The sequence below is a fragment of the Calypte anna genome, chromosome 1, assembly GCF_003957555.1.
Source record: "Calypte anna isolate BGI_N300 chromosome 1, bCalAnn1_v1.p, whole genome shotgun sequence".
In the NCBI taxonomy this organism is placed as follows: domain Eukaryota; kingdom Metazoa; phylum Chordata; class Aves; order Apodiformes; family Trochilidae; genus Calypte; species Calypte anna.
The window spans coordinates 138,012,745-138,025,786 of NC_044244.1; the positions used below are offsets into that span (position 1 = coordinate 138,012,745).

The window sequence follows — 13,042 nt, forward strand, 5'->3', positions numbered from 1 at the left end:
TATTAAATTTTTGTCACCTGACTAGTATTAAAAGAAAACAGAATTATCCCCTTTTTTCACCTTTGCCTTCATTAAAAGCTGTTTTGATAGAACCCCTTCCTTGTGAATATCTGAATGCAGATTTTGAATTTGCAAGTATTCTTTCTTTTCTTTAATACTGGTGTGTTGAAAATCAGGTCCATATTATATGATATTCAATTCAAGCCTAAAAAATGTGATGTTATGGTAGTCACAGTTCTGATTATCCCTTTAAAAGAAAATGCAACAGGTGGTTCTTTTTTTTCTCCAATGTAAGCTGCATTTCATTATAGAGATACAAGGCAGTGATAGTTGATAGCATAATTTATTAAGTGGTTGTTTTCTCTGTGTTAGGCTGAACAAGCATCTGTTACATCTGAATTCGAGAGCTACAAAGTCCGTGTTCATAATGTTCTAAAACAGCAGAAGAATAAATCTGCTGCTCAGACAGAATCTGAAGGAGCCAAACAAGAAAGGTAAACCTAAATTTTTCATATGTATACAGAAAAATACTGATGGTCTGGTTGCTGTGCTTGCCTTTGCTGATTAAACAAGTGCATTCCACTATCTAGATGTTTGCTTAAATAATGAAAATATCAGAGGGGGAGGCAGTTCGCTTTCCAGTCACTTCAGTTAAAAAAAAACACAACTCTTTATTTCTATAAACTTAATCTGATCTGTAATCTTACTGTGGCTCCGAACAGAAGAAAGATCATCAATTTGTACAATGAAGGTACTATGTTGATTTGTTGTTAGTTTTTTTTTATGTGCTTTTGTGTAATCACCTGTTATAGTCAGGAAGAAGTAAGGTGTTAAGAGGATTCTCATTATTCTTATGAGCAGTTTACCAGCATCATCTGTGTAGAGTTGACATAATTTTTTCTGACATTGATTATAGCAGCAACGTGCTACTTCCAACTTAAACAAGCAGATTGGTACTGTTCAGCGGAGCTCACTTTGAACTTTCTTAGGAAAGAGTGGCTTAGTGTGGCTAAATTTCTGGCTGGCAATTCAGCCAGCAGATTCATAAAATACTGATGTCTTGCCAGCTGTTACATGAGGAAATGCACTGCGAAAAAGTTACACTGCTGGAAATTCCCTGAAAATCAAATATAAGTATAGTCAAAAACCAGGTAAATTCAGATTCACTTCAGAAAATACCTGAACCCACTGTAAAAGTAGATTATTTTCTGTAAGTTATTTTTATAATTTATCTATAATTGTCCTTTGTGTCTGACCGGGTGTTTGTGCGAGATGACGGGGCACTTCTGACACAGATCTACACAGATCTTAGAACAGTACCTGCAATTGCGCGGGACAGTCCGCTAGAGGGAGACTTGCGCTGTGTTAGAGAACTTCGCAGTTTTTTAAATACATCCACCCTTTCTTTTCTTTGAAGCAAGCGAGCTACAAGTACTACTACTACTTGCATTTCTTTGTCTCTTTTTTTTGCAGAATTTTAGGAAGTTCTGGTATTACTAGGTTTTTGTGAATGAGGGTCACCTTTGGAAACAAAGTGGACAAGTAATCAAGCAATAAACAGATGATGAGCAGTTTTCAAAGAAATTATTTACATTAACTCTAAGGGTTAATCAGATACAGAATTAATGTGATAACAGTGATGTCTGCATATATAAATACAGAAAGCATAAAAGGAGAATGTGTGTGACTTCAGATTTTTTCCTCCTAGTATCTCTGATTTTGATTTATTTTCTGACCAACAGAGTTTATCTGCTTTTATGGATTGGTGTTGCTCTCTAATCCTTTGCTCAAAATTTCCTCCAACCACTTGTCTCCTGTATTTATATTCCTGTATTTAAGAAACTGTTTCTCCAATCTGTGTCCCACTTATTATTCTCTTTCTGTCTTGTTCCTCCAAACCAGCTTGAAGTAGAAAGCAGTAACAGCTGCACTCTGCCCCAATAGTTACATTCCCAGCAGCAGTTCAGATGGAATGTGATAAGCTTCTTTGTACCTATATTGAAAACCAGTCAGAACTTTCCTCATTGTTTCTCCTGCAGTTGCATTTTAAGATTATTTTGGTGATGGTGCTCTATTGATTTAATTATTAAATAAAGAATTTGGGTTAGATATCCAAAATGTAGGTACAATATAGGTTCTGAAATAATTATTTGTAAATTTCTGTTTGTTTGTTTCTTCTTTTTTTCCCTTATAGAGAACAGTTAAAAACAGTGATAGATCAACTTAAAGTTAAACTGCAAGATGCTCAGCATAATTCACAGCTGAATGCCTCTGAACTCCAGGCACTGCAGTCTGAACACGACACCTTGCTGGAAAGACACAATAAGATGCTGCAAGAGACTGTTGCAAAAGAAGCAGAACTCCGTGAGAAGTATGGTCTGATGATGAATAGTTGTAGATACTTCATTTCATGTGAAATTTAAATGCTGGGAATACAGTGGCCTGTATCTCTACTTTCCAAAGAAAGGACACAGCAGTTGATGAAGTTAAAGGAATTTTCTAATTGATTGTTTGCTAGTTGTCATCAGCTATCAGTAGTTTCTGCAATGAAAATCATGTAGTAGCCAATCATGGAACTGAGTGAGATTTCTACAAGCATTCTACCTGATATAAAAATTAACATTTCTTAAGCATGTTGACTATTTTTAAGTCAAATTATTAGCAGTGCATTTGTATTCCACTTTTCAACTAAATTTCATACATGTTTTGTGTTAGAAAAATAAGGTAGATAAATGCAGAGCTAAGAATGTCACTGACAAAAAATCTAGTCCTGCATCTACCAAGTTCCTTCCTTATAAAAAGTACTAGGGTTTAATTCTATGCCTGCCACAATGTTAATTTGGTATTTCCTTCAAAATGAAAGGAATCTGCTTAATCTCTATTGCTTCTTGAAACAATTGCATACACATTTAATACCTGACCTCTTAAAAAACAGCTTCCTTGCCTTTTTTCCTCTGCTTAGGGTGCAGAGAATTTCACATGAAAATATTAATTAGAAATGACAGCTTAATATTAGCAAATGTTGACTTCTTGTCTCTATCTGTGTATCTGTTCCTGAAAGTCATGCAATGATTTATTGTAATCCAACTAAATTATGTTGTCCTACTTTTTCTGGAAACAAGCTGTATCACAGTAAGTTCCTGTGTACCCAGAGAGAGTAGCTCTTTATTCCTCTTGCTATATTTAAATTTGTATGCTTACAAGGACAAGTCCTATGTGTGTCTTTCCATACATGGATTCATTCAATTGCTTGAGAAATTTCTTTTGTCTCTGGAGTTAACTACAAACCAAGTACAATACAAGTGTTACTGACATTTTTCTTGCTAAAAGTGAAGGTCTTCTACCCTCTTTTGCACTGAAAGTTGAATCTTAAAAAATTTAAATTTGGCTTCTTAGAAACTTAACATTTTAAGAAGTCCTGCATAAGTGTTTGGTAAATAAATGTTAAGTGGAATATAAGGTAAGTTATATGCCCTGTATGACACTATTATCAGTCAAGTTGTAACTCTAGAATCTAAGAATATTTAGACCGTAGTGTCTCTAGAAGTTGTTTGGTTTTTTTCTTCAAAGATATCTGAATTTTGTTTTTTGAAATAGAAATCGAGAGTTTATATAGCAGAGAGTATTTGTGTGATAGGTAATAAGTGTAACTTATATTTTCCCTTTAAAAAGAGGAATTTAAATGTGAAAGTTGCATGGTCATTCTAAGGTAATCAAACACATGAAAACTGAAAACTGCTTTAAACTCTAAAAATTTGGAAATGTGTTTTTGATAGTGTTTTGCTGTTAATTTCTTATGTTGTGTGTGTTTGCTCTTTACAGGCTCTGCACAATACAATCTGAGAACATGGTTATGAAAACAGAGCATGCCCAGGCATTGAGTCAGCTGACAGCCCAGAATGAAGCTCTCCGGAACAATTTCAGAGATCAAGTCAGGAACCTGCAGGAAGAGCACAGGAAGACAGTAGAGACACTTCAGCAGCAACTGTCCAGAGTAGAAGCTCAGCTCTTCCAACTGAAGAGTGAACCAAGCACCAGAGGTAACTTTCAGTCCTAATACAAAGTTTTATTGGGTTAGATAGAAATCTGTGTACCTGAGTCTGAGTCTAAAACATGCTTATAATGTGTGATTCCGTAATACACCAAGAACTTGTTTTTGGAAAATCTAGAGCTTACTACATCAATCCACTGATACCAATTAAGGAACAAGTCATTGTTATTACTGTCCCTTCAGAATCATAAGGTACTTGAATGCATCCAGAAGAGGTCAACAAAGCTGGTGAAAAGGCTGCAAAGAATGTCCTGTGAGGAACATCTGAGGACTCAGTGTTTTTCTAGTTTGGAGAAAAAGCAGCTGAGGGGTGACCTCATTGCTTACTCTCCAGCTTCCTGGAGAGGGGAAGTGGAGATGGAGGTGCTGAGGTCTTTTCCCTGATATCTGGTGATAGGACACATGGAAATCATTCAGACTGGAAGTATTTCTTTACCAAAATAGTGGTCTAACTCTGAAACAGGCTTCTCCAAGGCTGTCAGTGTTTAAGAGGCATTTGGGCCCTTAACAACATGGATTAACTTTTGGTCAGCCCTGAAGTGGTCAGGCAGTTGGATTATATGATCCTTGTAGGCCCCTTCCCTCTGGAACTCTTCTGTTTTGTTTTCAAAACTGCATCACTGTTACTTCTTCTGCAGTACCTGCATGTCACACAGATGGAGGGAAATTATTTTGTAAGTACTCAATGTTCTTTATATCAGCTTGTCTTGGATTTTGGAGCATACTGGACCTCTGCTTCCAGTATGAGGGGTAAAGCTAAGGAAAAGTATATTGAAAGGTGATTTAACAATGTTTGTTATTGATTATACCTACTATTTCACCCCTCTTCTAATTTAGATTTTACTGTGTTCAAGCTCAAATGCTATTTTAATATTTGTCAAGTTACAAATTAGGATGTAGTTCAACATTTGCCAAGGAGCACCAAGACTTTAAAGAGTTACTCTTTCCTTATGGTAATGAAGTAGCAGGTTAGTGTGCACAGTATTAAAAGAGAACAATTTACACCTCCCACAGGACAGGTTGAGAGAAAAGCTATTTGCCTGACTTCTGCTGCTTGACTGAGCTACACTTCCCTCTTTGGAGGACCTCAGAATACTGGAATTAACAAAAATTTCCCCATAACCATGCAAAACAATAAACAAGGAATTTTCAATTGTTTTGAATTTAAAATATTTGACAGTTTTGTCATAGCTACAACATTTTCAGGAAGTGTTGCATGAAAAAAATGCAAATCAAGTTTGGATTTAGAAAGAGGCTTTGATTGGAAGGGTTATTTGGAGCAGAAAGGCTATTTTTCTATTATAAATGTTGTGTTTGTATCTGACTTTCTCCTTTTTCTTCAGCTTCCCTCCCCCTGCTTTTTGAAGATTATTTTATGTGCTGTTCTCCAATGTGAGACAGTCACAGCTATGAAATATTCTTGTCACTTACATTCTGATGACAAACATCAGTAAGTATCTTTCAGGTCCAGCTGTTTCAAATCCAGCAACAAAGAACTTAAGAGAACGGCGAACTGCTGACCTTCCTGTTCTTGATGTGCACACAGTAGCTAGGGAAGAGGGAGAAGGCATGGAAACGACAGACACAGAGTCTGTCTCTTCAGCTGTCACTTGTGTACCATCCTTGGAACAACTTCTGAACTCCCCAGAAACAGAAGGAAAACTTGGTAGGTAGTGAAAGTCACTTTTTGGAACACTTAACCCACTGGACTAGTAGCTGATTTTACTCTAATGAACAGAAGGATAAAATGTCTGTTCGTCTTAATGTGGCTTATTAGAACAGGAATTTATTCCTAGTTGGGTTATTTTAGGAAAGGGAAAGCCAAAATGAAGAGCCATGGTCGAAGAGTCCCAAAAAAGTAGAAAAATGCATGATAGCATTTAATTGTGTTCTAAAAGTGTACTGAACACTTTGTGGAGAACTGTTGAAAATCTCTATTATGGGTAGGGAACAAGGGCTAAATTAAAACCATGTATCTTGACATAATTAAAATTGATTTGCCATTTCCCTTCTAATATATGTACAAAAACATATCACAAAACAAGCATGCAGCAGCAGCAGTGGAGCCTGTTAATTTTTCATTTGGAATTGGTGTAGGTCTTGTTTCTAAAAAACTATATTAGTCAGGTCCTAATGTTAAGTTAGTCTAAAGTAGGTAGAAGTGCTTTTTCCTTCTCTCAGTTTTCTTTTCCTATTAATTGCAGAACCATCTCAGTGGCAAACAGAACTCACCAAGGATGAACTGATTCAGAAACTAAACACAACAGCAAAAAGTGTTGATCACTTGAATGAATTACTTCGTGACTCAGAAGCAACCAATGCAATCCTAATGGAACAAATAAAGGTCAGCAGACATGCAGAAAATGTGGGAGCAACTCTAATTCCTTTGGTCTATTTCCTAGATCAAATGTTTAACACCAAAAATGTTCCAGAAAATTCCAGTGTAAATTAGAGTGATGCAAAACTTAATTTGGAAGGGCCTTTATTTCAGAGGACTAATTAGTGCTTCCAGAGTTGATATCAGGTTTTTACAGGGTGGTGTTTGAGTCTGGGTTTTTTTTCCCCCCCCCCCAGTTTCTAGGCAGGGGGTGGGGAAAGTAAAACCTGCTATAGAAACAACCTCAAAAGTTTAGAATGGTTAGTAAACAAAACAGCCTTCGCTGTTTTCACTTAGATAAAACCTTTAAATCCCAAGGGAAGCATTGTCTGGTTTCTCTTCCTGTAACCTCTTTTAGCTGTCTTAAGTTAAAAGAAGATGCATGTTTAGAGTTACGTGTACTAATAGAGTTTGGTTTGATTTGATCCTATCTCCTTTTCTGGAGAAAAAAAAAATGTTGTCTAAACCTGCTAAACTATCTTTTAATAACATGTGTCTTAATGAGCAATAATTTGATCCATAGTGATGCTTAATTAACTGTTCAACTCTTAATCACCTGAAACAGAATAGTTAGTGCTACATTTAATTCTAACTGCTGCACAGATTTTATAAGAAAAAGTTATTTTATATCAAGTTAAAAGTTATTCTTAGACAGGGTTATCACATGTTCACACTGGATTTTTGTCCATAATATGTTGCTATCCACACCTTATTGTTTTCAAAGCAAGCTGGCTAATTCACTTTTTAGCTCTTAAAATTACTTCTGTTCAAAGCAAACAATATTGCATTTTTTTTCCTCTTCTACAGCTTCTTAAGAGTGAAATAAGAAGATTGGAAAGAAATCAAGAGAGAGAAAAGTCTGTGGCCAATCTAGAATACCTGAAGAATGTTCTATTGCAATTCATATTTCTAAAATCAGGAAGTGAGAAAGAAAGGCTTCTCCCGGTAATAGACACCATGTTGCAGCTCAGCCCTGAAGAGAAGGGGAAGCTAGTTGCAATTGCCCAAGGTAGGTGGTGTTCAAAACATAGTTAAAAAAAAAAAAAAAAGAGAGAGAGAGAAAGTGGAAATAAAGGCAATTAGAATTCTGTGCTTTCCTTTCTGTAGATTCTGAGAAAAAACAAAGCTTAGCAGCATAATACCATTCAGCTGGCAATAAAACCATTCTGCTCTATTGGGAAGTTAATATTCAGGTTTTTTTAAACAAAATAAATATTCCCTAGTATAAATAAAATTAAGGTAAATTTTTCATTTCTTCTGAAACATTGTCATTTTAGGAAGATGATAAGTTGCAATAATTTTATGTGTTCATGTTTTGAGTAAAGATTTCTGTCAAAATTACCTTGAAAATAGCAGTTACTATAAATTAATAGCAAATTCCATAGCAAATGTTCTAAAAAGGTAAGTAAAGTTGTCCTTTCGAGGCTATATTGCAGATCTAACAACTTGTTTCAATATATTAACTTTAAAAATTTTTCAAGGAAACAAGCTTTTTGTTTAAGAGATAGAGGAACTAGGGAAGGAAAGGAAAAGAGTTAAGCCTTTGCAAGAAATTAACCCAAGAACTGGCTGTATAACCATGTTCTGGCTTCGTTTCAAATGCTCTGTTTGAGTGTTTGTCAGTTCTCAATAATGACTTACAGCTTCTTGTACTTCATTAGCAACTCACCTATACTTTATTTTTAAATTAATATAAAGAGTAAGTAGTGTGTGTGTGTGTGTGTGTATAAGCACTTAAAACTTCTGAACAAAATCACATGAATAAAGAGAGTTGAAAAGTATTGCATTCAGTGGCAGTCTTTGCGTTTGGAAAGATGAGATGTAAGTTAAGTCCACAGCATTTTTATGTTGTTCTGACACTCTCGTGAACACTGGATTTTTCTGAAGAAAGGTGATAAATGGCTTCTTTTAAAGAAGTAAAGTGGACTTAGTGATAGAGTCCATCACCATCTCTTGCACCTTGAGGGTGAGTACTTCTGAATGACAGAGAGTAAAGAGGACAGAGGCAGGAGGGGAAAGTAGTTAATTTAATAACATTATGCAGTGTTTAACATTAAATTCAGTTTGTTTTTTCCTTCCTCCTTCAGGTGAGGAAGATAGTACCTCCCGGGCCTCTGGGTGGGCTTCCTACCTTCAGAGCTGGTCAGGACTGCGATGAGATCTTGAAACACATTCCACACTGGCAAAAAAAGGAAATATTAATATGGAAGAACAATCTGTTGGTGTTGTAGCATTGAACTACAGGTTTTTATTTATGTGTGTTATTTTCAGCTTTTTACATTCTTTTAAGGAAGAAGTCCTCAGTATCTGAAAAACTGTCCTATAATGTGCTTTGGCGGCAGAGAACTTAATCCTCTTGTAAGTGTTAAAAGCTGATGATCAGAAGTATAATGAGAAATGACAAATTAATTGTGAATTGCTTGGAAACAGAATTTGAACCTTTGGCACATTTGATATTGATATAAAAACTTGATCTAATATAGTAACTGGAATAACTAGACTTCAGCCTTCAAGCATTTTGAAGTGTTTACAGTTTGTTTCACATATTTTTGTCAGCTGACTAATTTATATGGTTGGAGTGGTTCTCTGCAAGTTGAGGAAGTTATTTCTTCTCTGGTGATACTTCGAAAATGTAAGATCAGTAAGAAACAGAAATGGCATTTTCTGCTTTGACTTGACTACATTTTTAGGTTTTTTTTCTTTTTTTAGTTGCAAAAGCTGGATTGAAAATATGAAGGCAGTGGTCCACAAAATGTAGAGGGGGCCTAAAACTATATGAAGTATAATGCTTGGCACATCTAGGGCACAGTACTGTAGTATCTCTATTACTGTATTAGTGCCACTGTATTAGTGGCATCTATGGAAATCTTGGGATAGTACATCAAGAATCAGCTGTGTGAGCTGTAGCTTTGGGAGAAAGACCTTGAGCTATGGCTTTTTACCTTGAGGTTCTAAGTTTGTGTTCAAGACTAGGAAGAAATGTTTCAATACTGTTGTGATGCCTGTACTTACATGAAAAGGCTACTCAGTCATACTGAAGACACTAAAGAATCTGAGTCTGTATGTCAGACTCCTGACAGTAACTTGTGAGAAAAAAGGACAGAACCTTTGTCCATAGATGCATCTTTTAAATGTTCTGATGACTGAAGATGTACTCTTCTCTCACTTCTTGGTTTTTGCACATGTCATTTGCACAAATCTTATGCACAGACAAGATGATGTCTGTTCCAGGTTGTTGAATGTTTGGGGCTTTTTCCAGGCAAAATACTTCTCTGCCATAGAATAACTTCCTCTGTTACCAACACAACTCCTTCTTCTTTTACTCCTTTCTAGTTTATGTTGTCTTTGATCATCTTAATTTATTTGTAAGTTATTAAAATGAATGCACATGTTTTTAAACCCTGGTTACCTTTCAAGAAGACCCTTTCCATCTTTTTCTCAGTGTTTTCTTGCTCTCTCTGCTGTTTTACACTGAATCATCCCCTGGTGTAGATACCAGTATGAAGTAGTATTCTTACTTGTATTCTTACTTTCCTGTCTTTCTTATTTAAGCCCCTGAGGAAACTATAGGCATTCCTTTAATATTACCTTATTCATAAATCTGGACATAAAAGCAGCAGAAAGGCAGCACAGATTAAGAACAAATTGTTCAGTAACTGTGCTTTTGGTTGATTTTTTTAATTACTTTTTTTTTCTTGCTTATATTTCTGTTCAGAATCAACAAAGCCAACAGGCTTTATTTAGATACTTTACTTCCAAAGCCTTAAGCACTTTTTTTTTTTCTTTTTTTTCTTTTTTTTTTTTTTTTTTTCAATCAGTGTGTGTTCTAACTGGAATCTTTACAGTTTGTGTTGCTAGTGAAAACACTCCTTAGGGGTCACTGAACCAATAAATGGTAGTGTGGGGATGAGTCTTTTAAGTATCAGTACTTTGGAAATGTAGATAGTAAACATAAGGCTACGTTTAGGTTTTCTTGCATTTGCTTTTGAAACTGTTACCATGTCTTCAGTGTTTATGATTTGCTCCACATCTTGGATGCTAAATTCTAACTCCTTATTTGCAGCTGGTTTGCTTAGTGGTGCTCAACAGAATGCCAAAACAGAGAGACAGTAGAGATCTCAAATATGCATGAAAATAAGTACAAGTCACTCTCCTGCTGTGACTTCAACAATGGAAGCATGTGAGTGCAAGGGTACGGACTTTGCCTTTCTTAGTTTGAGCTCCCTTTGCAGCTGACATGATTTAGTCTATTCTGCATGTCTGCTCAGCTATCTCAAGAGCTGTGACAAGCTAGTTTCCAAATACACATATTTCAGAACTGTAGATTTAACATTGTAAGCTGTGAATAAATGTGTGCAAGTAACATATATCACTGGCTATACTAAATGCCAGTTGCTTATTGACTTATTTAGGTCTGAGTTGCATGGTCACTGTTTTTTGTTAAACTCAAGAATTGTACTTATGAATGTAGTGGTCACCTCTTGCATTACTATATAGATATATATATTTTTTTTTACAGTGAAAGATTAAGATCTTAATTAATGTAAAGATATTTTAATAACTGCTATTAAGCTTTGTTCTGTTGCTAAGATTGTCAGAACTTACTTTTGTGGCAATAAACTGTCTGTAAACAAATTTATCAAAGTTTAATATGCACTTGCAGTAAATGGCATAGAAGAATGTGGACTGGAAGCAGGATTACTTGGCATAGAAAACTTTTTATATGCCATATATTTGCATTTGTAATGTGCAGCACTGTAGCTGGGATTTGCTTTCAAAAAGCAATATAAAATTGTAACTAGTAGTGCTGCATCTTGATATACTATGGTGTTCTTTTTGGAAGAGTACTGTGCTTACTTTCCTTTCAGGTTCTTTTGTTTGTTTCGGGTTCTTTACAGTCCCATATTTTGTTAGGATGTTTCCCAGAAAATGTAACCCCTGCCCGAAGTGTTTACAAGCTTAGGACCAAATTTTACTCTTCTATCACCTTCCCTTCAACCCAATCCTGAGAAGGGCATAATTAAAAACAACCCCAAAAACAACTCTCTTGTCGCTGTGTAGAGTATATATTAATTAAAAGCAAATAATGGGAATGATTTTGAGTACACAGACCTGTGTGTGCACTGTACCTGCATTTGTAATTACCTGTACTGGCCATACTGGAAACAAGTCATGTGCCATCTGTCTTCCCTTTACCCAGGAGGGAGATGCATCTGTATAAGCAGAATGTGTTCCATTTGAAAGACAGAAAGGCCAGAGTTTGTCAGGCTGCAGTTTAGGTATGGCCAGTGGGTTCTGGGATTCAGCATAGACAAGGGGAAACCATGTTAGAAGTGATGCATGGGAGAGCAGAGTTGGTTTTTTAATTTTGTGGCCCTTTTTCCCCAAAACATAATTGAGTGTATACATTGTTAGATTATTTTCTGAATTTAAGCCTTCCTCTGGTTATCACCCTGCTTCTTTTTTCTTTGATAACTGCCAATATATCCTGGATTTGTGAGGGATTATTAAAAAACTCTCTGTTAGTTTATTCTGTGTTTTTGAAGGCAACTTTACTGCCTCTGCTTCATTTGGCACATGCCTTGGCTTTGCCCAGTGCACCAGTTCTACCCTGCTAGTTCTACTGTTCCTGGTACTGTGAAAATACCTCCCTTAGGAGCCTTGCAAATAGAAGTTACCACCCACAAGTTGAGGAACCAAATGTATGAAGAGGTAAAAATATATTTGTTACAGTAATTTCAGAATTGCTAGTCTAAATAGAGAAATTTTTTGGTTGGAAATATGTCTTAGGCCTTTTCTTGAGGCCATCACTTGAATAAAAATCACTTTTACCCAATACTGTGCTTTTCTTTGTCCTTGTATGTCTGGTCTTACCTAAAAAAATGCTACTCCAGTGCAAGGTAAAAAACAGGGGAATGTTTACTGTGCCGTTAAAGAGAAGATTGGATGGGTTTGGTATAGTAGCTGCAATCTTTACTGCATGACAATGCAGACAGTGATGGAAGACAATGACAGTGATGGATCCTTCTGGATGAATGGAAAAGGAAAAGAAATTGGTTTATGTGGTTTTTAGAGAGAAAAGAAAAAGCTAAATTAAATTACTTCAAATAGATTGTCACCAACAATCTGACATTATCTGATGTGAAGGAGTGATGGAGAAGGTATTAATGTGCTTTTTAGAAAAATTGCACTTCTTATTTTTTATTCTAAGCACTATCCACCTTACAAATGGGCACTCAGCTTTTGGCTACCTCTTCCCTAATCCCTGTGATAATTTTTCTGTATCTGCACACTTGTAGTGCAAAAAATAGATGCTGTATGGAGGAAGAGGGGGTTTGTTTGATTGACTGATTGACTGTTTTAAGTGAGAGCTTGGTGTGGTTATCTTTTTGCCATTCATTTGTTGCTAGGCTATGCTTATATACAGACATGGGGTCAGAAGGGGGATCATAAGGTGAGAAGTTGACAAAACAAATGGCTATAAAACAGTCAAAAAAGAAATTGTGGTATTTAAATCGTCTAACAGCTTTCACATGAATGTGTCTATGCTTATGGGAAGGGGAATAACCTGACTGCTTTTCTAACTGAACTTGATCTAACATTTATCATATTGT

At 35.9% G+C, this 13,042-nt stretch overlaps 1 protein-coding gene across 1 annotated transcript in view; it reads left to right on the plus strand.

Moving 5' to 3' along the window:
* The window catches only part of GCC2 (GRIP and coiled-coil domain containing 2), a 32,019-nt gene extending 19,755 nt beyond the window's left edge, over nt 1-12,264 (plus strand). Inside the window, exons 17-23 of the mRNA XM_030448600.1 lie at nt 373-494; nt 2,195-2,371; nt 3,823-4,040; nt 5,517-5,717; nt 6,256-6,395; nt 7,236-7,437; nt 8,516-12,264. Coding sequence (XP_030304460.1) covers nt 373-494; nt 2,195-2,371; nt 3,823-4,040; nt 5,517-5,717; nt 6,256-6,395; nt 7,236-7,437; nt 8,516-8,586 — 1,131 coding nt within the window. The 3' untranslated portion in view covers nt 8,587-12,264. The remainder of the gene's footprint in view (nt 1-372; nt 495-2,194; nt 2,372-3,822; nt 4,041-5,516; nt 5,718-6,255; nt 6,396-7,235; nt 7,438-8,515) is intronic.
* The last annotated feature ends 778 nt before the right edge of the window (nt 12,265-13,042 follow it).